The following is a 26,163-nucleotide window of genomic DNA, read 5'->3' as shown; positions in this document are numbered from 1 at the left end:
ATTTATTATGACACAAGAGGCTTTTGTTTTTAAACCTTCTGCTAAAAGGTGCTGTGAGGTTTCTTGTGCATTGATCAAAAGCAATAATTTTCCTTGATCTTAGTTTCATTAATAAATTGAAGCAAAGCAGTGAATTGACCATTGTCACTTTTATGAATCGAGCAAGGCGCCATTCAAGTGCTAGGGCTGTGTGCTGATATGAATGTGGTGATCTCTGTGAGCAATGGGACTCATCGGTGTGAATGGTGATTGGATGTGACTGAGCCATAGAAGGGTGAGCTGTGTCATGTGACAAGAACATTGGCTAGTCCATGTGCTGCTGAGGGAGGGGAAGGGGACAGAGGGTTGCTGAATGCAGCGTGCTGATGGATGCCCATATAATGCCCACAGGCACCCTCTCTCTCCCTGTGCTCTTCTAGGGAGAATAAAGTGCATCTAATCAATCGTAGTTGAAAGATTTAAGGAGGTTTTAACGGTAGTTTCTTTCCCATAGGAAAATTTGGGAAGTTTTCCACTGAGAAAGAGTTTTACAAATTATTAATGTCTGAGTGAAATAAATGCAAGGAGCCCTTGCTGTTCTGTTTAGCAACCGCAAGAAGGACACTATATATCTTTTGACAGAGATTTCCCTGGAACTTCAGAAACACTAGCTTTACTAGTTTGTATTCCAGTGGTGTAGCTGAACCAGACAAGTCTGCAGCACGCTGTATTATTTTTAGACTCGTCTAGGTTGCCATTTTTTATCTTGTAAAAATACTCATCAGCTTCTGGGTGCCAGGCCACCAATTTTTATAAATGTATCAGAGTCCAGATTTTTTTTCACCCTGCTTTCTCTCCTGCTTTTAAAGCCTGCTATATACAGGTCTTTTGAGATGGTGGGGTGTGCATGATTTCAATTCGTGCATCAGATTCTTCCGTTCACAGATCTTTAGCATCACACGGTGCATTCCTCTGCTGCACACAGCTCTGCTTATCGTCTATTATGGGTGAACTGCCCAGGTACATAGAATTGAAGGCACAGGCAGGAAGAATCACCATAGGGCCTGGTTATGACTCTTCAGTCAGATCAGCGTTCCTTTGCAATATTGTATCTCCTCCATGTACAATGGTGCAATCACTGTGTCAGATGCAGGGCTATTGCCAGGTACTCAGTGCTGCGACAGCACATTCTCAGAAGCCACTTTAATATAAAGGGATATCATTGCAAAAGTGAATTACCAGTTAATGTACTGGGGCCATCCCTTCCACTTTTCTTCAGCCCTATGACACAGCATAACCACCAAATAAGGGTTCATATTTTGCTTTGAAACATCTGGTATAGATACCAGTCAGATGTAGACTAGATACGACACAGTTCTGTTCTGGTACAGGAGTCAGGATATCATAATAGACTGACCATTGGTCTGATCCAGTATTTCAGTTTTCTGTATTCCAACAAAATGGCAACCCCATCAGGGCCGGCTCCAGGGTTTTGGCCGCCCCAAGAGGCCAAACAAACAAACAAAAAAAGCCGCGATCGCGATCTGCGGCGGCAATTCAGTGGGAGGTCCTTCGCTCCAAGCGGGAGTGAGGGACCGTCCGCCGACTTGCCGCCTAACAGCTGGACGTGCCGCCCCCTCTCAGTGGTGGCCGCCCCAAGCACCTGCTTGGTAAGCTGGTGCCTGGAGCCGGCCCTGAACCTCACTGAACTGAGCCTTTTCACTTCCTTAGTCAATGCAATTGTAACCACTGGCCAAGTGCAAAGTTATGCTACTGAGCAGGGTGCATCACATAGTCTATACTGCTTGATATATCTCTGTGCCCCCCACTTGCTGGGGAAGATGAAATGTATTGTATAGCCATGACATAGCCTATACTGCTTGATGTCTACATCCCAATGCCCCCCACTTGCTGGGGAAGGGGGGCGGGGCAGAAGAAAGGTATTGCACTTTAGAACCCTGCTTCTCATAGCACCAGTTGAAGGGCATGAAATGCTAGGGGGACCTTGCAGCCAAGCTTTCCACAGAAATGCTCATGTAATAGAAATACTGATGGCAAGTTGTCTGTCATTCCATATTCTTCTCCTTCCCAAAAGCACGCAGAAGAAAAGGCAGCTATCACGTTTTGCAGCGGTATTAATCTTTAATCAGTCAAGTGTTTTCCGCATTCAGGTGTTCAGGGAAAAAAGGGTCACGAGGAGGATCTGCCTAGAATAACTAAGCACGTGTGCATGGGCTGTGCAGTCAGAATCTGGTGGGTAACGGCAGGGAACAGACAGAGCAGCTAAAAATAGTATTTGCTGCCAGGGTTTCTCCAGTCTATTTTTGATGCTAGATTTTAATAAGGTTGGTTGAGTTCTTACTAAAAATGATTGTTCCTAGCAAGTTAAGGACAAAAAGTAGAATATTTTTAACCAACACAAACTAAAGTACTTATGTTGACTGCAGCTAAATTGAGAACAAGGCAAGGGTCAGTTGCCAGTGATTTATATAATCAGTAATAAATAAGACACTGCTTACTACCCTATTAATTTTGGTGAAATTTGGAAAACTGGAAGGAAGAAATGGGGGGCACACAGAGCTCCTAGCATCTGGTTAGCCAACCCAGCACTTCAGTCATGTCATAACTGTCTACAAATCAAAGAACTGGTTGATGGCAGCCATTAACACGCTCCAGCATAATAACCCCCATCTCAGCCCTGGGTCATCCTCCCAATAGAGTTTAACATGTTGATACCTTGAATGATTTATCTCCCAAACACAAAGAAAATAAGTAATAATTGTGGGGGGAAAGGACTGAGGGGAGCACATAGAACCCCTGGTAAGGGGAGAATAGGGGAGACTGGTGAGGAAAAGGGGAAATGGAGGGGAATATAGGGTCCCTACTGTGGAGGGGGATAATGGGGGACAATGGGGACACAGAGCCCTGTTGTGGAGGGGAAAAGGGGAGACACACAAACCCCTGCTGGGAGAGGAATGGGGGACCCTGCTATGGGGGAGGAGGGAATGGAGGGACCCAGCACCCCAGGCTTATAGCAGAGCTTGGATTCTCCCCCTGTGCCAGGTGCTGTGTATGGGGGACAATGGTAGGGGAAGGTGAAATTGGGGCAGAATCCCAGGCAGAGCAGAGGTGAGATTGTGGGAGGGGGGGGAGTTTTAGGGAGTTCCTGAAATGGAGCAGTGTGGGAAGGTGTAACATGAGGAGATTATGGTGTGAGGGGAAATGGAAGAATTCAAGGAGTCCCTGTGGTGGCCAATGAACTCAGCCTACAGAAGCTATAAAGTGTGCATGGTGTTCTGTCAGGACCTTTTCACATCAGCATCACAATCTTACTCCCATCCAAATGATGAAATACATCCTAGAATATCCAAAGAGCTGACTGAGGAGAGATCTGAGCCATTACCGATTACCTTCGAAAAGTCACGGAAGACTGGCGAGATTCCAGAGGACTGGAAAAGGGAAAATATAGTGCCAATCTATAACGAAGGGAATAAAGACAACCTGAGGAATTACCGACCAGTCAGCTTTGCTTCCATACCCAGAAAGAGAATGGAGCAAATAATTAAGCAATCAATTTGCAAACACCTAGAAGATAATAAAGTGAAAAGTAACAGTCAGATAGATTTGTCAAGAACAAATCATGTCAAACCAACCTAATAGCTTTCTTTGACAAAGTAACAAGTGCTGTGGATAGGGGGAAAGTGGTAGACGTGGTATATCTTAACTTTATTAAGACTCTTTATTAAGTTAACAAACTAGGGAAATGCAACCTAGATGGAGCTACTGTAAGGTGGGTGCATAACTGGTTGGAAACTACTGTCTGGGGACAATTTATCAGTTGTTCACAGTGAAGCTGGAAGGACATACCAAGTGGGGTCCTGCAGGGGTCAGTTCTGGGTCTGGTTCTGTTCAATATCTTCATCAATGATTTAGATCGGGGTGGCCAACCTGAGCCTGAGAAGGAGCCAGAATTTACCAATGAACATTGCCAAAGAGCCACAGTAATATGTCAGCAGCCCTCCATCCTCTACACCCCTCCAGCCCCTCCTGCCCACTGGCAGCTCTGTTAATCAGCACCTCCCCCACCCATGCTTCCCGCCCACTGCAGTCAGCCTGTTTTGCAGTACACAGGAGGCTCTGCTGGGGAGGGAGGAGAAGCGAGGGCATGGCAGGCTTGGGGGAAGGAGCAGGGGCCTTGGGGGAAGGGGTGGAGTGGTGGCAGGACCTGGGGCAGAACAGGTGGTTGAGCACTGAGCACCTACAGCACATTGGAAAGTTAGCATCTGTAGCTCCAGCCTTAGAGTCAGCGCTTATGCAAGGAGCTGCATATTAACCTCTGAAGAGCCGCAAGCAGCTCTGGAGCCACAGTTTGGTCACCCCTAATTTAGATAATGGCATGGAGAGTACACTTATAAAATCTGTGAACAATACCAAGTTTGGAGGAGTTGCAAGTGCTTTGGAGGATAGGATTAAAATTCAAAATGATCTGGGCAAACTGGAGAAATGGACAAATGCAAAGTACTCCTCTTAGGAAGGAACAATTAGTTGCACATGTACAAAATGGGAAATGACTGCCTAGGAAGGATTACTGCGGAAAAGGATCTGGGGGTCATAGTGGATCAAAAGCTAAATATGAGTCAACAGTGTAACACTGTTGCAAAAAAAAAAAAAAAAAAGCAAACATTCTGGGATATATTAGCACAAGTGTTGTAAGCAAAACATAAGTAGTAATTCTTCTGCTCTACTCTGCGCTGTTACGGTCTCAGCTGGAGTATTGTGTCCAGTTTTGGGTGCCACATTTCAGCAAAGAGGTGGACAAATTGGAGAAAGTCCAGAGCGCTTTCCCGTCAACTCCTGTACTCCAGCTCGGCGAGAGGCACAGGCAGAGTCGACGGGAGAGCGGCAGCAGTCGACTCACCACAGTGAATACACTACGGTGAGTAGATCCAAGTACGTAGCTGAAGTTGAGTAACTTAGATTGATTCCCTCCCCCCCCCCCCTCCCCCGTGTAGACCAGGCCTTAGCTGGGACAGGCTTTGCCTTTTCTGTTCCAAAGTGGAATTCAAACAGTCACAACTCGTCTTGCCTCTGCTTCCACAGCTACATTCTCAGTTTCTGGGGACAGCCAAGCTTAAGAGTCTGGCCCACGGATACCTTCTTAGACGGTCCTCACACCTGTAAAACCATTTGCACGTAAAAATTGGCTAACACGCAGCACACATGAACAACAAAGTATGCAACCCTCCAATTAGGGTTACCAGACAGCAACTTTGAAAAAAACGGGACAGGGATGGAGGGTAATAGGCGCCTATATAAGAAAAAGTCCCCAAAAACGGGACTGTCCCTTTAAAAACTGGTCACCCTACCTCAAGTATTGTTTTCCTTACATTTTAAAAAAACCAACAGTCTTTTGCCCTAATGTATGAGCAGTATATTATGCCCCCTCTTGCAAATATACACGTCTTGTTGGCTCTTTTAGTGAACAGGGCAGGAGGGGGAGTGATAGCTCAGTGATTTGAGCATTGGCCTGCTAAACCCAGTTTTGAGTTCAGTTCTTGAGGGGGGCCATTTAGGGATTTGGGACAAAAATCTGTCTGGGGATTGGTCCTGCTTTGAGCAGGGGGTTGGACTAGATGGCCTCCTGAGGTCCCTTCCAACCCTGATATTCTATGAAGCTTTCACCATTCTATGAATCTAAATCCCTTAGTATTGTTAATAAACATTTTACTGACCAATGAACATCTGGGAAACACCCATTTTAGAGTTGTATATTAAAATGCACCAGTTCTGGGAATGACTAAAAACCAAAGAGAAAATAGAGCCAGCACTAGTTAATGGGTTGCTTTTGTTTATTACAGAAATTAAAAAAGAAATAACATAAAATAAAATAAGTGTTTTGATTTATTACTGTTTGAAGAGTCCTTTCATATTCTTCATTTCAGAGAGCCGTCTCCCTCACTCTGCTACTGCTAGACTGAAATTTGTGCAGCTCAGCGATTCCTTGGGAATGTCACAAAGGGGAAAGGAGTCAGTTTGTCTTTCCTTTGGCTATCTGTTCTGGCATTTCTCTTCCCACCCTCTTCAAAGATGTAACCATCTCAATAACTTAAGTCGTGCTTTACCTTTCACAAGCAGAAATTCCAGTGTAAATGCGAAATAAATTTTAATCAGCACAGAGAATTTATGAAAAAAATATGGCTAAAGTCTGAGAAAAAAGGATGAATTAGTAAGCAAATAGAAAGCTTATAACTATTGCATTGTTTTGGAACCATACGCTTTTCTAGCCTCCTCCACTTAGGCATCTAAAAACACTTGATGAAAATTTTCACTCCATGCCGGAAAGCTGGGGAAGCATTATCCCCATTTTACATTTGATTCACCTTTGTCACATTGATTGTGGCAAGAATTAATTCACTCCTAAAATCAAATAAACCCAATTTTTAGATAATGTAAGCTGCTTCCCATCCCATTTAATGATAGACACTGCTACCTTATCCCTCCCTTTATACAGATTAACTGTTCGTTTTTCCTTGATAGAGAAGAGAGTACATACTTGCATAGAGTGATCTGGGAATTGCTATCTGCATCGGTGATGTCTTTCAGTCAGAGGAAAGGTGTCTCTTTTGAAGCCAATGGCTTCTTGAGAGATAAACTGCAGGAGAGGACCTTCCTGTGTAGGGTGAGTGGTTGCATGTACCACAAGTGCTCTTTCCTTTATTGCTTGAAACACCCCAATCATTGTTGGTGTGAGTGCCTCTGAGATCTGAGAGCCCACCTCTTTCTGATAACTCTCAGACCTGCTCTTCATGTATAATATCAATGCTGAGAGGAAAGTTCCAGGCTGGATAGAAGAATACTTCTGTCAATGTAGCTCCTGTTGCTCTGGAAGATAGTTTTACTCCACTGATGGACAAACCCCTTCTATTGGCACATGCTATACTACAGAATTTTGCTAGCATAGCTACAGTGCCGTGGCTGTGCTAGTATAGTCCCCATAGAGGTAGACGTGACCGTTATGAGATTTCAGTAAATTCAGCTATGTTAAAACACAAGCTCAGTTACCACCAATGGTACACCGGGGCATGTAACAGCAGTGGAGACCCCCTTCATAGGTTATATTCACAATCATATTTATTTCTTTTCCAGGACACAATTTGCTCTTGCTCTGAATTAACACGGATGGCCTAATCTACACTTTAAAAAGATAGGTTGGCATAGCTACAGCACTCATGGGTGTGAAAAGCCCACATCCCACACCCATAGGTATGCCCATCTAACCCCCAGCATAGCTGCAGCTAGATCAACAAAAGAATGCTTCCATCACTTGGGGAGGTGGTGTTCCTATATTGCTGGACAAAACCCTTCCATCACTGTAGGAAGCATGTACACTATAGCACTACAGTGGCATAGGTGTGCTGCTGTAACACCTATACCAGGCATGGGCAAACTACAGCCCGTGGGCTGGATCCGGCCCATCAGAGCTTTGGATCCGGCACATGGGATTGCCACCCCCGTGGCGCTGCAGGCCCCACACCGCTCCCGGAAGCGGCTAGCACCACATCCCTGCGCCCCCTGGGGGACGGCAGGGGCAGAGGGCTCTGCACACTGCCCTCGCCTGCAGGCAACACCCCCTCCCCCCACCCTGCAGCTCCAATTGGCCAGGAACTGGGAACCGCAGGGATGTGGTGCCAGCTGCTTCCAGGAGCGGCGCGGGGCCAGGGCAGGCAGGGACCCTGCCCTGGCACGCGCCGCTGCCACCCTGGAGCCACTCCAGGTAAGGGGCGGCAGGCCAGAGCCCACACCCCGCACCCCTCCTGCACCCCAACCACCTGCCTTGAGCCCCCTGCCACACCCCTCCTGTACCCCAACCCCCGCCACACACACCCCCTCCTCCACCCTAACCCCCTTCCCTGAGCCCCTTCATGCACTCCGCACCCCCTCCCACACCCAACCCCCTGCCCCAGCCCTACATTCATGGCCCTGCATGCAATTTCCCCACCCAGATGCGGCCCTTGGGCCAAAAGGTTTGCCCACCCCGACCTATACTATAGACATTCTGTAACTCCTGGATGTGAACGTAATAAGTCTTGCTTTGTCTCAGAGGAAATCAAACTAAGGGCAAAGGAAAATGCTTTATACCGAGAGATCACTTTACCAGCTAGATTACAGTTTACCACCATCACACAGAATGCAGCTCAAACAGGCCCTTTAAAAAACTAAAGAATCTTGTGTAACCAGAAAGTTACCTTCAGAAGCTGTCTGATGTAACAGTTTGGATTACCTTTTTTTTTTTTTTTTTTTTTTTTTTTTTTTTAAGTTCTTTGATTGTGGGGGAAGAATCACAGAATATCAGGGTTGGAAGAGACCTCAGGAGGTCATCTAGTCCAACCCCCTGCTCAAACCAGGACCAATCCCCAACTAAATCATTGGAAGGGGCTGGCTTGACGGCTCTGAAGAGTCTGGCAGCAGCAGGATGAGCATTCTCAATACTGTCTTGCCAAAGTGCCTTATTTCTAACCAGAACATCCTCCTAGCATAATGGAGCTGTCTACTCTCCAGACCCTCTGCATCCTTTGCCCATTTTGTTGGCAGTTCCTGCTGAGAAGCTATCAGACCCAGTTGTGAGGATGTTCTTTTATATGAACACAAAAAGCTGGACTGAGATAGCCAAGCTCGTTTAAACACAGGGCACCAGATCACTATATTATATATTTTAAAATCACAATGAGGCTGTAGGGGAACTAGTGATCCAGAAGTGAAAGGCTCCATAGTACTAGTTACCCAAGTCATTCGATCCTTTCTTTTGGAGTTTCTCTCTCTCTCTCACACACAGACAGACAGACACACACAAAAAGTGGTCTATATATGAACACACTCTTATTTACCCCCAGCTGAGAGTCAGGGCAAGTGCTTGGTTCTAACTGTCAATACATGTCATATTACAGTGGCTTGATGAGAAACACATCTTCTGGGGCTGAAGGAATTAGTTGTCTCTGCACCTCATTCAGGGGAGAATATAAAACATCTTAATTATCTCAAGTTTCTGTCGCCCTGGGAACAGTGAGAGGAAACAAGAAGCAGCATAAAAGATGACACCATGGTGCCTTATAAAAAGAGCCAAGAGCTTATTCATTTGAAATGAATTATAAAATACGAGGCAAGGGGCAGCGGCAGAAGCTAGCCCTGCATCCCCCACCCATACCCCAATACAGGGAAATGGGCTATACAATACAAAGCAGAGTTTCCAAAGAGGAGGCCTGGGTAACAGGCTTTACAAAGTGATTTCCTCACTATACAGAAAATATATTCTTTGCAGGAAGTCAAATACCAAGCAGTTAGGGGCTTCGGTGTCAGTCCCTGCTCAGATAAGGCCCATGAAGGAACAGGGGTCCCTATTGTTTCCCCACCAGTTTGCTGAACACGTCATAGATCTCTGGCTTCTCCTGTGCAAACTGCTCTGCTGTGTTCTTCTGCAGCCAGTCAGATGAGCGCATCTGCTGCTGCAGGAGGCCAATGAGGTCACCGAGGTTGGAGCCACCAGTAGAACCAGGCTCCTGGTGACGGGACACAAAGATGACCTCATCTGTACTGTCTGCTTTGCCGTCCTGGTCTGACTGGCAGGGCTGGTCCTTGTCCTCAGACAGAATCTCGCGCTCCCTCTCTTCCAGGACTCTACGGATCCGCTGCATGCCTGGGGTGGTGTGAGGGAGAAAAAAAAAAAACACAAGGGTTACAACAAAAGCACAAGAATCCCAAAACCCTTGTCAAATCCAAATGGACTTGGGGTAAGGAAGTGAAGAAAAATAGAGGAGGCCAGGGATAGAGGGTAATTTGAGAAGGGAATGAGGTGGCCAGAGCTGCAGGCAAGATTGGATGACGGAAAGGGGAAGGAAATGCCACACACCTAACTGTAGTCGGTGGGTTTTGTCAGCAAAAATGATACGGAACCACCCCGGCTCACTGCACTCAAAGGCTTTGCCACAGGACAGCAGAACCTTGTTATCCAGGAATCGTCTCCAGAGCAGCATCTCCTCCTCAAATGTTCCTGTCCTAAGGTACTGGGAGCAGAAGGGTAAGGCGTTAGTAACATACAGGTCACTCCACTGAGAAGCCTTAGTGCTCAAGATCAGTAGTAATGGAATTGGGACCCAGCAGCCACAGAGCTCTAAGGAGAAAGCTTTCACATGGAAGATGGAGAAGTTTGGGTACCCAACTCTCTTTAGCCACAGGAAGGAGCTCCAGGACATGGGAGCCTTGAATTGAGGGGGGGAGAAACGTGGGCAGCCCCCACCAAGGAAAAAAATTAGTAAACTATAATGGCCTGGGGAGATTTTTTCTGTCTCCCAGCTCCTGCAAATGGGTCAAGCTGTGATCCCCATGGGACCTGGGGAGACTGGTGAGTAGCTAGGATCCTTGAGGAATTGAAGCAGTTATGGTTCCTATGAAGAGGGCTGGGGCAAAGATGGTGAAAAGAGACAGAATGCAGTTAGAAAAGATCCCAAGCAAGAAGAAAAATGTGTATACAAACTAAAGGGACCCATGAACCGTGCTTACAAAAATATCCTGCATCTCTTCCTTTCAGCTCATCAGAATGATTAATTATGATTCAGCAATGTTTTTGTACAACTACATCCAATTCTCCTCCAGAATCTATTGTGCCAAATGTTTGCCTAGCCAGAGGAGCAGCCTCCTCTCCTGAGACCACTGACCTTTCGGAAATCGATCCAAACAAAGAAGCCGGCATTGCGATTGAGGAAGGGAACCCCAAGGGTCTTCAACTCATCTGTCACATAGGTATGGGCAGCTTTCAGACGGGCATGGTTGGCCCGCAGATATACTTGATTGATCCAGTCTAGCCAGGAGGAGAAGAAACTTCACAAACTGACCAATAATTCAGTTCCAAAAAGATTTCCTCCATGATCATTTATGATATATGGAGTGGGATTATAAAGCCTCTATCCATCTTTCACCCTATCCCCTTCTTTTTTCATCCTCAGATTCTCCTCCACTGCAGTACCCTAGAACACAAACACTATTCAAGAGCTTAGTGCCTGTCTTGAATTCTATCCTTCTGGTGGAAGTTTCCCTAGACCTCAGATGTCTGTTGTGAAGCCTCTGCAATTTGTTAGTGTGCAATCCAAGACAGAGCTAGAAATCTGTTTCACAACTCCCAGAAGCTCATACCCCTTTAATTCTCCTCAGCAGACTTTTCAAAATGGGGACCTCTGTTGTCCAAGTAACTGCCTCCAAGCTGTTCCTTTAACCCTGCTCACCCTGAGTGCACCTTCTCTTTCTATGACAATCCTGTAGAATTGTCAACCTCATCTAACATGCAACCCCAGGATTATGGAAGGTTGTCATTTTAGCTGCTTTAGCTAGAGACCCCTTGGGAATGTAGGGGACAGATCCTCTGAGCTCCCAGGATAATAGAGAAAGGCAGATGACTATGTGCGAGATCACTCTTTCAGACTCACCTCTGTCTCGGAGCAGCTGTGCCACTTTGTATTGGACAGGTCCACAAACTCCATGGAAGTAACACAAGGAGGCCACTGCATTGGCAACATCTTGGTTCTCTGTATACAAAGTGCCAAAACGAATCCCAGAGACAGCAAAATCCTGCAGGAAACACACACACACTGATTACCCTACTGCAAAGGAATGCAGGATTCCATTACCACTGTCTTATTCTTTCCAACGCAGGGTCAAGGCCTCATGGGACATCAGGCTGATTGCATAGCTGAGTTAGACCTGGCATGACTGCACTCACCTTGCTAATTCCCCACATCACATGGGTCCTCTGTGGATCAGGCAATCTGCATGTAGAAGGATGCACACAAGGCAGTTAGTGTCATAGGTGCTGAAGCTTTTGGATCACCAGTGCAACATTCCAGAAGCAAAGAAGCAACATTTCACAAGGACAGACAACACGCCAGGGGACATGAGTGAAGCAGTATAAGGCTAAATGGAACCTACCTTTAAAGGGACACTAGGAAATAATTTTATACAAAAGTTGGGTCTATCTTAGGTATTTATAAGGCATACATCACTATATCATCTAAGTGTGACATTGTAGTTGCAAATTATAGGCCAGATTGTTAGAGCTGCACATACAAATGTGCATTCAATTCTAAAAGAATCAGGCCCCTGCTAATATGTTTTATAAAAACTAAAATGACTTTTTTCATCACTTGTTTTTAAAATGTCAATGAAACATGAGATTTTTTGGGGGTGGTTTTAAATTTTCCCTTGCAATGTTGTGAATCCAAATTCAGGAACAGTGGGCTAGCATCCGAAAGTGAAACTGATTAGAACCAGAAAATAAAATGGACCAATCCAGTTTCACTGTCCCAACTGAGTGGTACACAAATAAGAAAAACAGATTCATTGGGAAAAAGTAAAAGTAAATTTAAAAGTTCTCTATTCAGCAATCAAATGGGTTATTAGTAACACAAGCAAGGAATATTTTTAAGTATGAACTTTGTAACTGTTGTGTCCCTTTAAAGCATTAACTAATAAAACCTGTTCCCAGACAAGTAGTAAGATCTCAATGCTGCTGCTTCTGCATAAAACAAAAGTAAAGAATGAAAAAGACTACAATCCTTACATGCACCATTAGAACCAGGGGAAGGGAACAGCAGTGTTTGGCAAAGAAAAAGAAAGATAATGATCAGTGGGAAATGAAACCTCCTTTTCAAGTTTTTAGAAACGTTGCAAACAATGGACTAATGAACACATTCAAAAGTGTATCAACTTGCAAAGTGCACTGGAAAGAAGGAAACTCTGAAGCAATCAACCTGAGGCAGAGTCTACTGGGGCACGAGTCAAATCCCAGTCACAAACCACTAGCATGACAACATGTTGCACAGTTGCTAACAGGTGGCCAAGGAAGCAGTGCAGACTTTACCTGTCCATGCCAAGAACACTATGGAACGTGGCTGATTCGTCAAAAACCGACAGCATGTAGATCTCATCTACTATTACATGCAATTCATGCCTGGAAGAGAGAAAATGGAGATTGTGAGAGAATAATACTCTCATAGTCTGAGGGCTGCATCCTGTATGCAGAAAAGCAGATTGAGGTCCATCAAACTCATTTCTTGTCACTCACCAGAACCATGACACAGAAAGAGTTTGCAGTCATTGCTAATTCAGGCTTATTAACTCTCTCATTTAATATCCCACTCGAGTAAACTCTATGACCATCTACAAAGGATGGACAGAAATTTAAAGGGGAGTGGGTGGTACGTGAGAAGGCTGGAATCCCACAACTGTCTGTCTTCTAATGTGCACATATGAAACAGCTGTGGAAAATGAACCCCGTATCCCATGAAAGGAGCATAGCAGAGCTGCTGTATCTCACCATATCCCCATGAGTACGCAGCAGACATAGCAAAATTAGTGTCTTGCATAGCTCACTAGGACTCCAATAAATTGGTATGATCAGTTTCTTTTTGGGTAAGTGCTTGGCCGATCCAAGGGTGAAGAAATGACTGCATGGTCCACCATCTTATCTCCCCATTCTCTAGTCTTAAACCCTTTGCTGTGTGGACCAGAATAAGTTATTTTCATGGCAGGGAGGAAAGTTAGAGCCAGAAAGACACAGACACACTGACTGGTTCATCAGACTCAGAAAGCCATCTCTGATCTGGGTCTCCTCAGACCCTTAAACTGCCACACCTTTTAGCAAACTCCAGGTAGTCCCGTAATTCTGACAGGGAGTAGATGTCCCCTAAAGGATTTTGGGGGTTCAGGAGAATTAAGGCTTTCACACCAACACCCTATAAAACAAAAACACAATATAATGTTAAAAGAACAATACCTGTGGGGTAAATCTTCAGCCCCCTTTTCTAAAACTGTGAGTCTCCCCTAATAACTCACACCTTCACCATCCACAGCAATGGCATTGCACCCAGTGCCCAGAGCTATAAGACAAATTCAACTACGGGATGTTTTAGCAGGAGGATGAAGAGATTCTTGAAGCTACCTGGTTCATAAAGTACTTTGGGGCCTGAGGCCTGGTTTTAAGCATCACTGACATCTGGTATACTCATCCCTGACAAAGCGTCTCTTACATTTCCCCCACTGTGAAGAGGAGCTGAATAGATGCTGCAGCTGTGCCACTGGAGCGCTTCTATGTAGACACTACCTGCACCAACAGGAGGGATTCTTTCATCAGGGTAGGTAAACCACCTCCCTGAGAGGTGGTAACTAGGTCAATGGAAGAATTCTTTCTTCAACCTAGTGCAGTTTACACTGGGGGGTAGGTTGGCTTAACTATGCCGCTGATGGGTGTGGATTTTTCATACCCCTGAACAATGTAGTTAAACCAACTTAATTTTCTAGTGTAGACCAGGCCTTAGATGGGAAAAATAGAGATGTGATGGCATCAAAAAGTGGAGTGGGGAAGTCAGAGCTCCAACAGTGTGATCAGAAACTGCTCACATCCCAGAATATGCTTTGGAATGGGAGACCCCAGAGTGGATAAAAATTGATTATTAAAAAAATAATAATAAAACAAATCAGATGTTTTAAATTTAAATTAAATTAAATTAGAAATTGACAACCTACATTAATGCCTAAACTTCTTATAATCTATTAAAATAATTTAAATAAAATAAAAATTATTATATTAAGCAGTACATATCTGTTTTCAAGTTTTAAAGAAAGTCAGATCACTGAAATGTTGGAAGTCACTGGCTAAGCACCTGGAACCAGAGTCTGTTGACGTGCTAAACCAGCTTTTGACAGCTGTAGCCTGTTCCACAAGTACAGAGAGAATATTTTCCTCATTTCAGTTTATTCAACTAGTTCAGTTCAATGATTAATTAATTCAAAGTTAAGAACCTAACCGGGAGTTGAAAAGGCAGGAAAGCTCGTTTTCCCTCTTCCAATCTATGAAAAAAAATTAGGTTTGAGAAGATGAGATACGCTAGTTCTAAAATCTTGAAGAACATGGTGACCAAAAACAACTGAATTCATTATCTACAGATAATACTTCATTTATTTAATACTTAGTTTTAAATGCATACACGTTTTGATAAAAAAAAATTTCCATATGTATCCTGCACATTTAAGGTCATTTTATTTCATTGTAAAAATGCTGTTTTTGTGCATTTCCATCCAAACAAAGCAAAAGTAAAAAAATTAATCATCATATAGTAAAAAGTCAAATGATATAATCACTTAAATAAAAGTGAATAGATACAGTGTATTTTCCTGTTAGCAAAAAGAAGCACCACATTTAGCGCAAAGGCTATTAGTTTCAAATCAACATTTTTTAATGGTTCCCAACCAATGAGAATCAACCTTTCTTTAGGGAAATAACTAAAAAGTGCAATGGCAAAACACGATTAAGATTGATGATTTAAATCATGATTAAAATTGGTGATTAAAAATCAATCTACCCTGGGAGATCCCAGAGCAGATGATGTTCCAATGATGCAGAAGTATGTGTGAGGAGGTTCTACACCTGTATTAGAACTCACAGCTAAAATCTGCCCAACGCTTCTTCATCCTTCTAGACCTGCACCCCCACTTTCTCCTGCAGACCCCACCAATGGGCCCAACAAGGCCAGGTTCAGCCGCACTCACCTCTGACCGGGCATCCTGTAGGGCCTTCTCTAGCTTGTCCACTGTGAGCTGGAAGGGCCGGGTGCTTGTTCCAGTGATCTGAAAGGCACCCACAAGATAAAAGCAAACAATGTTTCTACGGATCCTCCATCAACCATTTCTGCACCGAAGTATTTCCCAAACCACAAAAGCCCAGTAACAACACAGATTCCCTCTTCCTCACACTATGGAGGGAACAAGGAAATAAATAAAATAAAGGAGACATCGATACTGGATCTGCCATACACACAGATATTGTCTGGTTATCCTTGGACAGACAGGACAATGCAAAGTTCCCATATGCTGCCCCATCCCTGGGATCACCTTGAGGAGGAGAGTTCAGTTGATACTTATTCTATTCTTGGTTTTGCTTTGTAAAAAATGTCAGGCTTGCAAATTTCCAAAATTCCACTGATGTTTATTTAATGGGAGTAGAATGCTGGACAGAAAGGGTCATGGGCTAGTGATCACATCATAAGACTGGAAGCCAGTCGGGAATCTAGAATTCTAATCCTGGTTTGCACATTTAATCTCGTTGTGGCTTGGTACGTCACTTAAACTCTACGTGCCTCATTTTCTTCGGCTGTAAAATGGTGGTGCTACATGTAAGCTACAACTAACGGGTGTTGTGAGGACTGTTTGCAAAAGCTCTCTAAAGCCAGAAAGCACCATGGCAGTGTTATTGTGCCTTCCACCAATACCAATTCTTTCTACCTGCAAAGATTTGTCCTCCCACCCCAATTCTTACCTTGCTGTCTAAATAGGCATAGACCAGCTTGACGTTACCATACAGGAACAGACTCTGGGTGATACCACCATAAAAGGGGGTGGCAATCAGAACAGCTTCTAAAAATAAAGAAAATAAAGCCAGTTATCCACTAAACTCACCATCTTTTCTTCCTTACTAGGGCACTCCATCTGAGCTTGGGAGCTTTTGCTTATGGTTCCATTTTTGAGGTGCAACTACATTAAAATGGCAAAGAGAGCAGGGAGAGGCAAAAGTGAGAATGCAGGAGACCCACAGTCCTACTGAGGAGGATATACATTTGATAATAAAAAGTTCGGGGAGACATCCTCCTCACTTATGGTTGCACTGAAAAAATACGGCATTTGGCAGAAACTTGGCAGAAATTCCACAGTAAGTCACAGCCACTCCGCAGTTAAACCCCGACATATGGTATTTGTATTGTGACTACCATGTTGCCACCAAACATAAAAGGTATATTTTCAAAAAATTGGATAATAACCCCACTTACCCCCTGGATCACAGAGAACTGTAGCTAATGCAGAAAACAGAGAGCCACAACCATTCAACACAATCACCTATAGAAGAGACAATGGGAGCAGATGTTAATCCTGTTCATTGGAATGCACCACCACAAAAATAATTCCTGACAATAGCACTGGAATCTGCTCTCTCCTCAATCCTTTAGCAGAGCAAAACTACTCTTGACTCAGTTATGAATCCAGCTTCAGGTGAATCAGCAGAACAGTGCAAGGGGGCCCTGGGACTGGAATAACTGAGGTGCACTGGCATAGTAGGGCCCAAGACTGGCGCAAAAGGTGTTACTGCAAAGCATGACTGAGGGCCACTTGCAGGATGGTGTGGGAGGCAAGACTGAAAGAACATGGTAGGACTGAAATACATTAGCTGAGCTGAATGTGAAAAATGCCTGGAAAGGTTGCACATCACCTTCTTGACACTAGTGCTCAATCCCTCCCATTTACATGATAAAAGATTTAGACAGCTCACACTTAAACATTAGTAAAAGAAGATAGAAGAACCTGTTTCACAGTGCATGGCAATATGTTAGAAGACACATCAGTGAAAAGCAATTACCCACATTTTCTGCCTTGAGAGGTGCAGGGGCCTTGCAATAATAGGTCAAAAATCGAGCCACTTCCTCCCGTAAACTGAGGAAGACACAAAAGCAAAGATTGATTCAGTTTATTCTCCAAGAGGCTGGGCTCTCCACAGGTCCTCATCACAAAGAAATAAAGCCAGGGCACATGAGAGACTAATGTGTACAGCTAGGAAAAAATAAACAAAGAGGAAAACACATACCCCAGGCCACTTATTCCATACTATGGACGTGGCTTGCATACACGGCAAAAGTCATGGAAATGATTTATAACTCCACACATATTTCTGAAGGATTTAATTTGTCAAGACATAGAACATAGGAAGGACTAATGGTCCAGCAATGTCCACTACAATTGTATAGAACAGTGGGCACACCCACCTACTAGACATGCACAATACTTTTGTTGTTGTTGTTGTTTTGTTTTTTTAAAGCAAACTGGAACCCACTCAGATATTTTGGAATTGGATGAACACAGGGAGATCATTTAGGGATTTGGGAGGAAGAAGAGAAGGATTTAATAGCCTAGAGAAGCTTTATCCAACCAATCCAGCAGAACTGTTTGTACTTATGCATTCTGAACAACCTCAAGGTGGCCTTTTCCCATAGATGCATGAGGAGAACATCCATATGCTTCTTAGAAGGCAAGTATTTACAAAGGGAAACTTCTGGGAGATGAGGCTACTTACAACATATGTCCTTTCCAATCAGGATATTGCAGCAGTGGAGGCTCCATGAGGTTCATATCACTCTGCGTCAGCTGTCAGCAACAAGAAGGGGACAGGTAAACCATTAAAATCAGAAACACAAGCAAATATATGGACAGTACTCACATGTACATACACACACCCCCCAATGACTTCAGCAGCCTTATGAGGGGTTTTAGAAACTATTTGGCCATCAAAATTATGCAGCAATGCTTCCTTGCACAGAGATCTGCAAAAAGGAAGCCCAAAGGCTAATACAAAATGAACGCCATGGAAAAGAGATCTCTGTGGATCACTTTTTGAACAAAGCAGCCCTTAGGGCCCTGATGAGGGCCTGACCCAAGTTCTGAGGATAATAGCTTTCAACTAACTGGGAATTAAGTCCATGTTATGAGGGCTTTCTATACAGGTCCAGAGAGCCTCGGTATGGCCATGAATGGCAGATGGGTGGTTATTTTCTTCTCCTAATATAAATGGATTAAGTCTAGCTTTCAGTTACGCCTCAGTTTCAAATAGCTGTGGCTCCTCCACATCTATAATTTTGCCAGGACATGGTAAAGGGTAACAGGAGTTTTTAAGAGGCCTAAGAAAGGTGAAGTTAACCTCTTGAAAGTGCTCCTTTGGGTCTTCCTTATGAGGAAGGAACTCCTTTGGGTTTCAAAGGGAGTTTCACTGAGTTGAGGGGCTGGATAAGTTGCCTTTAACAATTTTTTTCCAGATTACACTTAAAAAAGTAAGTATATGGTCTTCATTTAATCATTTGCAAAGCTATAACTAGCAGAGTTTCAAGCAGTCCAGTCCAAACAAAAGTCACAAAGGGAAGCAGAGCAGTGATCAGAGGGGGTGTATTTTATATGAATGGAAACGAATCAACAAATATTTACATGCATTCTCATACATTTCATAAAAGGAGCCCAGATTTAAGGGTGGGGACAAAAGGGGAACAAATGCAAAGGAATAGGAGGGAAACCAACATGCAGATGTTAAATCTTATAAAGTAATTAAAAAAAAATCTGGGTTGGGGTTATGATGCCTTGAGCTGGGGCTCTGATGGGTTTAATCATTTCATCCCATGTAGAATAATAACCTTTGGTGGTATAATCTTTTACAGTTGGATATGAATCCTGAAGTCTGTGTAAGACACAAGCAAGCCTCGTTTGCTTTCTCTCCTAAACTCAGCTGGCACAGCACTGCATCAGCAGGCTTGGCCCAAATGACAACACAATGGGAAGTAAAGGAGTCCTTGAGGGTGATGCTGCAGAGGATGACAAAACCAACTGGGCCAACTGGCAGGGAACAACATCGGAGACCTCATCTCTGGGCTGTCAAGTCCACAGAACATCACTGGACTTAGAGGTAATGAACTGCAGATAGAAATCTGGTCAGTTACTGTTTTCACTTACAAAATATAGGCATTGGCTTCCAAGTTAGTGGCAAGATTAATGTCTCATAACCTCCAGTAGCATACTGTTCTGTGAGTCAGTGCAGTAGCACTGGAATGTGGCAGTTCATAAGTTGGAAGAAACATCTTTTCTCAGCTCTGAGCCTATTCCAGTATACCTGAGAACAAGCTCATCTGGCTGCTGCTGATAGGCAGGAGCAAGTAACCCACTGTCATAACAAGCTAATCAAGATACAGTTGTCCCTTCTCTGACATGTTAACTGCAGACATTACACTAAGGGTATGTCTACACTACCCGCCAAATCAGCGGGCAGTGATCGATCCAGCGGGAATCGATTTATCACATCTAGTCTAGACACGATAAATCGACCCAAGTCGATCTAAGTACGTCGACTTCAGCTACGTTATTCACGTAGCTGAAGTTGCATAACTTAGATTGATTCCCCCCTCCCTCCCCAGTGTAGACCAGGGCTAAGTTTCAGGAGAAGAGGTAAAGAGGAAAAGGAAGGAACAACCTAGACATTCTAAAAGGCACCTTGCAGGCGTCTGCACACAGCTATTAGGCAGCAGTTCTGCCTTACCTGTTCTGTTAGCTGGAAGGCCGAGTGTTGGGGTAGTGTCCCCCCGAGTCAGTGGCATGGCAGGCAGAAATAAAACAAGGAACATTTTGAGGGTTGGTAGTGATGGAGTGGGAGTGAAAGAACTTCAACCAACTACAGTAGAGACTTGCTGTGCCACAAACTCAGTATCCCACCCTTCCTCACCTCTAGGTAGAACAAATTGCTGTCTCCCCACATAACTGCCTGAATCTGGGTACCTGGCTTAATGAGAAACAAGAGAGTTTCTTTCAGCCCAAACAGTCTATAGTTTGAGTTATACCGTCTGTACTGGGCCTTTAACCTGGTGTAACTAAGCAAGACCACCAATTAGTGGTTCACCCAGTTTATTGGTAATACCCTCACTGGTGCCAAATCCTCTCAAGCTTTGAGACAGTTCAGAACTGGATCAGAACTGTGCAGCTTGATAACAGGCCAAATCAAGACCCCTCTGTCCCCAGATCTGGACACCCCTGAATTGTGAGACTTGGGCTCATCTCTATGTGAATTGAAGAGCCATCAGCAGGAGAAAAGCAAATGTACTTTACTTTCATTTGGTTCTGTGTGCCAGGCAGTGCCCCAAAGGCAAGGCCTCAACTGTGTGATTAGAAGACACCACCATTTCCAATCCATCGCTGAGAAGGTAACTTAAAGAAATACACAACCCAAAATGAAATAGGGAAAATGGACCAGCCAAGGCCTTCTGCATCAGTGCCAGCATGGAAGAGATATGACAGCTAAAAGGTAAGCGCTCTGGGAAATTATTGCTCTGTGAGGGATCTGAGCAACAGTTGCAATCCAAGCATATCATCAGTACTAAGTAGGAATTAAATGGAGAATTCTATATTTCTTCTGGGGATGTGACTTACCCGCTTGGACATTAGATCAAAGCAGAGTTTATTCTCACTGGTCCCAAAATTAATTATCCCCTGGAGAAAGAAAGAAATCATTGTTTAGGGAGACAAACTACCACTAGGCAGCACTACTTGCATTTCAGTTTTGCTGTTGCCCTGCTGCTGTTACTGTGCCATCTCAAAAATCCTAACAAGGTAAAGGAGATAACAATGGATGAAAAACAAGCTTCACAGAACATTCATCACATACATATAAACTAGTAATTTATACAAGTGCTTAATTTATTAGTCAGTAAACACTCTAGGGATGGGTATAAAACAAGGGTTTATATTAGTTTATATAATGTGTATAAGTAATTTAACCTTAAATTGACTTGTTAATGTAAATCTGACCTTAACAGAAGTTTATACAATTTTTCCTAGCTGAGAAAGCTGGGATTTACATTGCTGCGACACACAAATTGTGCTTTGGAAATATTTCCATGTTCAGATTGTGTGTTCAGACAATGACACTGCATTCCACTAATTTACTCATGCATTTGGAAACTTTATTTTTTACACAGTGCCAAGTATGAAGGCAGGTTAGAGTATTAGCCTTTTCTCTTGGCATGTTCATGTCACAATACAATAAAGTACAGAGAGAAAAAACACATTAACATATTTTCACTTCTGAGGCTAGGGTGGGTCACTCAAAAAATTAAAAAAAATACACAGGGTGGTATACTTATGACATTATTACAGCTTGGAGCCAGTTTTAGGTATCGAATTTTAATTTCTCTTGTAAACAAATATAGGCAATACTGAAGAAATGATAAAGTTTGTCCCTTGGGTTGCACTTATTGTATTGAATAATAATGTGATACACTTCTACCCCGATATAACGCTGTCCTCGGGAGCCAAAAAATCTTACCGCGTTATAGGTGAAACCACGTTATATCGAACTTGCTTAGATCCACTGGAATGTGCAGCCCCGCCCCCTTGGAGCGCTGCTTTACCGCGTTATATCTGAATTCGTGTTATATCGGGTGGCGTTATACCGGGGTAGAGGTGTATTGGTACACTTTGTGTTAAAGGTTCTAATATTCAACTCTCATGATACTGCATTGCAGGAGAGATAGTGATGAAGTTAGGGTTAGTAATTTTAAGGTAAAATTATTGGCATTTAGGATCAGAACCTAGGGCTTATTTTTAAAAAACCTCATATACTTATTACTTTAAAAATTAAAAAAAATACATTACCCTGAAATGTTGTAAATCTCATACCCTTGCAACAAGCCTAATTATATTGTATAAAGCAAGTGACAGGCAAAAGGTAAACGGACAGCATCAGCTTTGAACGGTGAATTTAAAAAATAAAAAAAGACAGCTTTCTAAATGTCAGTGCTGCAAACTCCTCCTGGGGTTCTGAAAATCCTGTTGGGTCTTTCTGCCTCTTGCATCATCAACAGTGATAACATGTTGCAACCAGAAATCAGTGGATGACATTGGAGATGATGCAGAAGGGAGAATAAAGTTCCACTTGCTCTCCTGTAACTCTATTGGCTCGGCAGGAAATTGAGCAAACATGACCCAAAGCTGCACAGGGTGCTGCTCCCTGCTGTACAAAGGAGCTCATTTTATGTAATTAATGTTCTGTGCTTTATTAAAATGAAAAGATTGACCTGACTGGCATCTGTGAGATTAAAAAAAGTCATGTTCTAACTCAAGCCCTGTCAGTGAGTCTGAGAAATGACCCTGTTTGGTGTTTCTCCTAGCAAGAAAGACGTGCACAGCAGTGGAACCTCACTCACATTGGGATTTTTGTCTTCATCGTACTTGTCAGCATGATAGGCCTTGTATCCCTCTTCTGTCGAGCCACGAAAGAGATTGGCAATGTTTCCTCGAGCGGAGAGGAAGGGGCTGCTCTGGAACTCGCCAGGGTTACAGAAACTGTACATGTCAGTCCTTCTCTCAGAAAGTGGTCGCCCTACCTGCATGGCTCTCGCCTCCTGCAGGCCCCCTCCTCCTCCCATCCCAGCGATGTCAGACAGCACCTGGATGAAATCCACGCCCCGAGGCAGTGCAACAGAAGAGGAGGAGCTGCTGTTGCTCTGCTTTAAGATGCTAAGCATCTGAGCAAAGACATTGAACATGCGGAACTCATGCTCCCGCTCCAGTTCAAAACGTCGCTGCTCCAGCTGCATCCGCCGTTCCTCCACTTCCATATCCCGCTGCAAACGCCGCTCCTCCATCTGCAGAAAGCGCTCCTCCATGGCCCGCTGCGATGTCAGGGTCTTCAGTAGGAGGTCATCAAGGGGGTCCTTCACTCGCTGGCCTTTCCGTTTCTTCCGCAGGCGGTGCAAGGTGGAGAAGCCAGGCCGAGGGCCCAAACTCTGGATCCGGGATGAGGACGCCACGTTGGGCTCACTGAAACCTGCAGATATTCAGAGACAAAGAGAAAACTAAATTTGCAGCAATTCATTCCAATGATGACAGTGCAGTGTACTGACTGATGTGAACATACGCTACTGCCCTCTACTGGACCAGTTTGACCCAGGTCTGGTTAAGTAACCCCATTGCCTTTCTCTGACAAGAATCAGATCTGTCCATGGTAGAATCCCACAGGAAGGATGAAGTCAAATCTAGTAGGTACATTCTGAATGTTGGGAAAAAAAAATGTTTTACCTTTAACCTCACATGTTGAATTTGCCATTATGCATCCAAACACTGGTCTATCTAGTTCAGTATTCTGCCTCAGGCAATGATCCAAACTAACTCTAGAGAATAACAAGCCCCCTCTTAAATAGTGCACTTGGCCAGTTGAGCAAACATCATGGTGAATGAAAGAGAGGATTCCTTCCTGACTTCACAGTAATCAGCATGAGGTCACCAACTCCCTCCCGCACCACCATGCTGTATGTATCCAAGACTCCATCCATCCCAGACTTCTCTGAAATCCCAATGAATTTCTAGACTTGATGCACGGAAGCCAATTCTGTAGATTAGTTAAATTTGAGGTAAAACTGTATCTTCTTTTATTACATCTAAATGTGCTTCTACCAGTCACTCTCGAGGAGTTTCCCCTTTCCCAAGTTCTGTCTAGTTAGTATATTGAGAGACTGAAAAAGAGAGTGTCCACCAATTAGTCTCAATTGACAATGGCTAAAAAGACTAGCTACAAAGCGGCTTAAGAAAGGAATGCAAATCTGCTGATATCTGCGGATATCCGCTGACCACATTTATGGCTCACAGATGGATGCGGATCCAAATGTTATATCTAAAGCCGTGCAAATCTGCGGATATCCACTTTATAGCAGCAGACCATGTTTGCAGATTGGATGCAGATACAAATTTTGTATCTGCACAGGGCTCTAGGAATGCAAGGTCAGTGGATTCATCCAGAGGGTTCTAACCTATCAGTGAAAAGAACAGGGACTCCTAGCACAATGTGGTATGAGGACTCAAGAGAGCCCTTTTAATGTTCAAATGTGACCACAAAATATGAAAACTCTATCTGGATTTGAGATGCTTTGATAGACTTGACATGTAGGAATCTTGCACATGCCTGCCTTTAGGAGGTGTCAGTCCCTCAATTTCACACACCCTAATGTGCACTGATTTTATATGTCTTTTATACCAACCTGCACTATTGACATTTCAGGAAATATTGAAAGGCTATTAATGCAGAACATATTATTCTACATTAAAACTGTTTGGGACAAGGAACCTCAACAGAATACATAGTTGGTAACATCAACCTCAGGCTTGAATGAGAAGAGACTATCCTACCTGAAGGTGAAACACTGGTTTCAATGGGAATTTCCACCCTGGAGATAGGAGAGTCATTCTGAGCCCTGTCCAAGAAAGCTCTCTCCATCTCATGCTCCTCAGGGGAGCCCTGCTGGTAAGACATGGATAGTGGGGGCTCCGGGGTTAAGCAGTGTTCATCAGAGTCCACCTCCTCGCATTTGATTTCCATCAGCTCAGGGTGCTGAGAGTGTCCAAAAGGTAGAGCTGAGGGGGTGAAGTGGTGATGGTAGTTCTCCACCATGCTCCCTTGTAGTGCCTGCTGAGACACCACACTGCCACTCAAGGAACTGTAAGAGAGGGAGGGACGGCTGGTCAGCACCCGGTCCATCACCTCGTAGAATTTCCAAGTCCTGCCACCCCTTGGGGTCTTGTTGTTGTCCTTTATCCTGCGGTACTCCAGCTTCATCTTTTTGATTTTCTCCCGGCACTGATCCCCAGTCCGGTGGATGCCCTTCTCCCTCAGCACCTCAGCGATCCGGTTGAAGACATGCTGGTTTCTCAGGCAGCTCTCCAGCTCCATCTGAACAGACTCATCGGCCCAAAGCTGCAAGAGCTCCACCACTTCAGGGTCTGACCAATTACTGCCCCGCTCGTACTTCTTCCCCCGAAAATCCATTATTCCTGCCCCACCCCAGTAAACGCAGGAACTCCTGGGGTGCAGGGCCAGGAGTAACTGAAGGGATGGGGGGTGAGGAGATGGTGACAGGGTTTCTGTACTTAGCCCAGGTGTAACAAGCCCCCAGGAAGGTGGGGGAGGGGGGCTAACACGGGGCTGGGGTCATTTGTGACAGGAAGGCCTGGCTCAGCCAAACCACTGGGGCAATCCTCCCCCTCAGCTGCCTCAGGAAGGCTCTGCCCCTGGGGTGGGGGAGCGGGCTGCCCCCCTTTGCCCCGCCTCGCGGGAGCTCTGCCCCTCCCCCTTTCCCTCCGGGGGAGGCTCTGCTTCCCTTCCCCCCAGGCGGGCGGCTAACTCGCTTGGGCCCGGCCCGGCTCAGCCCAGCACGGGTCAGCCCGTCCGCTCTAGCTGGGCGGGGCGGGCTCCTGAGAGCCTGGGCAGCATGTTCACATCCGGGGTGACGGCACATGCGTGCTGCCCTTATTCCGGGATAACTTTGGTCCGTGTCAGTCACTCGCCTCGCTCCCCGCGGCCGGGCTGGGCTGGGCTGAGCGAGTCGCACGGAGCCCCTCCCCCTCCGGCCCTCTCCCCCTCCGGCCTGGCTCCTCCTTCGCCCCTCCCCCTCCGGGCTATCGGCTCCTGCTCCTCCAACAGGGGGGCGGAGCCAGCGGGGCTTGTCTCCGGGCAGGGGCTAGACGTGGCGCGGCTTTGCCGGGGAGAGCCCCGGCCCCGCTCGGCGGCGAGCTGAG

The 26,163-nt window shown here is 44.8% G+C and overlaps 1 protein-coding gene across 6 annotated transcripts in view; it reads right to left on the bottom strand.

Annotated features, from left to right (window-relative positions):
• Nucleotides 1-8,092: 8,092 nt before the first annotated feature.
• The window catches only part of ACCS (1-aminocyclopropane-1-carboxylate synthase homolog (inactive)), a 40,932-nt gene continuing 22,861 nt past the window's right edge, over nt 8,093-26,163 (bottom strand). For 5 of the 6 annotated variants that reach the window (XM_054025668.1, XM_054025670.1, XM_054025671.1 and 2 more), the window contains exons 2-15: nt 22,800-23,422; nt 21,025-21,084; nt 18,140-18,210; nt 17,433-17,502; nt 16,845-16,911; nt 16,337-16,434; nt 15,571-15,648; nt 13,657-13,757; nt 12,884-12,973; nt 11,747-11,792; nt 11,454-11,595; nt 10,689-10,831; nt 9,884-10,037; nt 8,093-9,670 (exon numbers count right to left, since the gene is read on the bottom strand). In XM_054025668.1, coding sequence (XP_053881643.1) covers nt 9,372-9,670; nt 9,884-10,037; nt 10,689-10,831; nt 11,454-11,595; nt 11,747-11,792; nt 12,884-12,973; nt 13,657-13,757; nt 15,571-15,648; nt 16,337-16,434; nt 16,845-16,911; nt 17,433-17,502; nt 18,140-18,210; nt 21,025-21,084; nt 22,800-23,422 — 2,042 coding nt within the window. In that variant the 3' untranslated portion in view covers nt 8,093-9,371. Of the gene's footprint in view, nt 9,671-9,883; nt 10,038-10,688; nt 10,832-11,453; nt 11,596-11,746; nt 11,793-12,883; nt 12,974-13,656; nt 13,758-15,570; nt 15,649-16,336; nt 16,435-16,844; nt 16,912-17,432; nt 17,503-18,139; nt 18,211-21,024; nt 21,085-22,799; nt 23,423-24,777; nt 25,882-26,163 lie in introns of those variants that run through there. The other variant, XM_054025667.1, reaches the window with a different exon arrangement.

The sequence above is a fragment of the Malaclemys terrapin genome, chromosome 4 (genome assembly GCF_027887155.1).
Source record: "Malaclemys terrapin pileata isolate rMalTer1 chromosome 4, rMalTer1.hap1, whole genome shotgun sequence".
In the NCBI taxonomy this organism is placed as follows: domain Eukaryota; kingdom Metazoa; phylum Chordata; order Testudines; family Emydidae; genus Malaclemys; species Malaclemys terrapin.
Note: the sequence above shows the minus strand (reverse complement) of the source record. Positions and strands in the feature narration are given on the sequence as shown.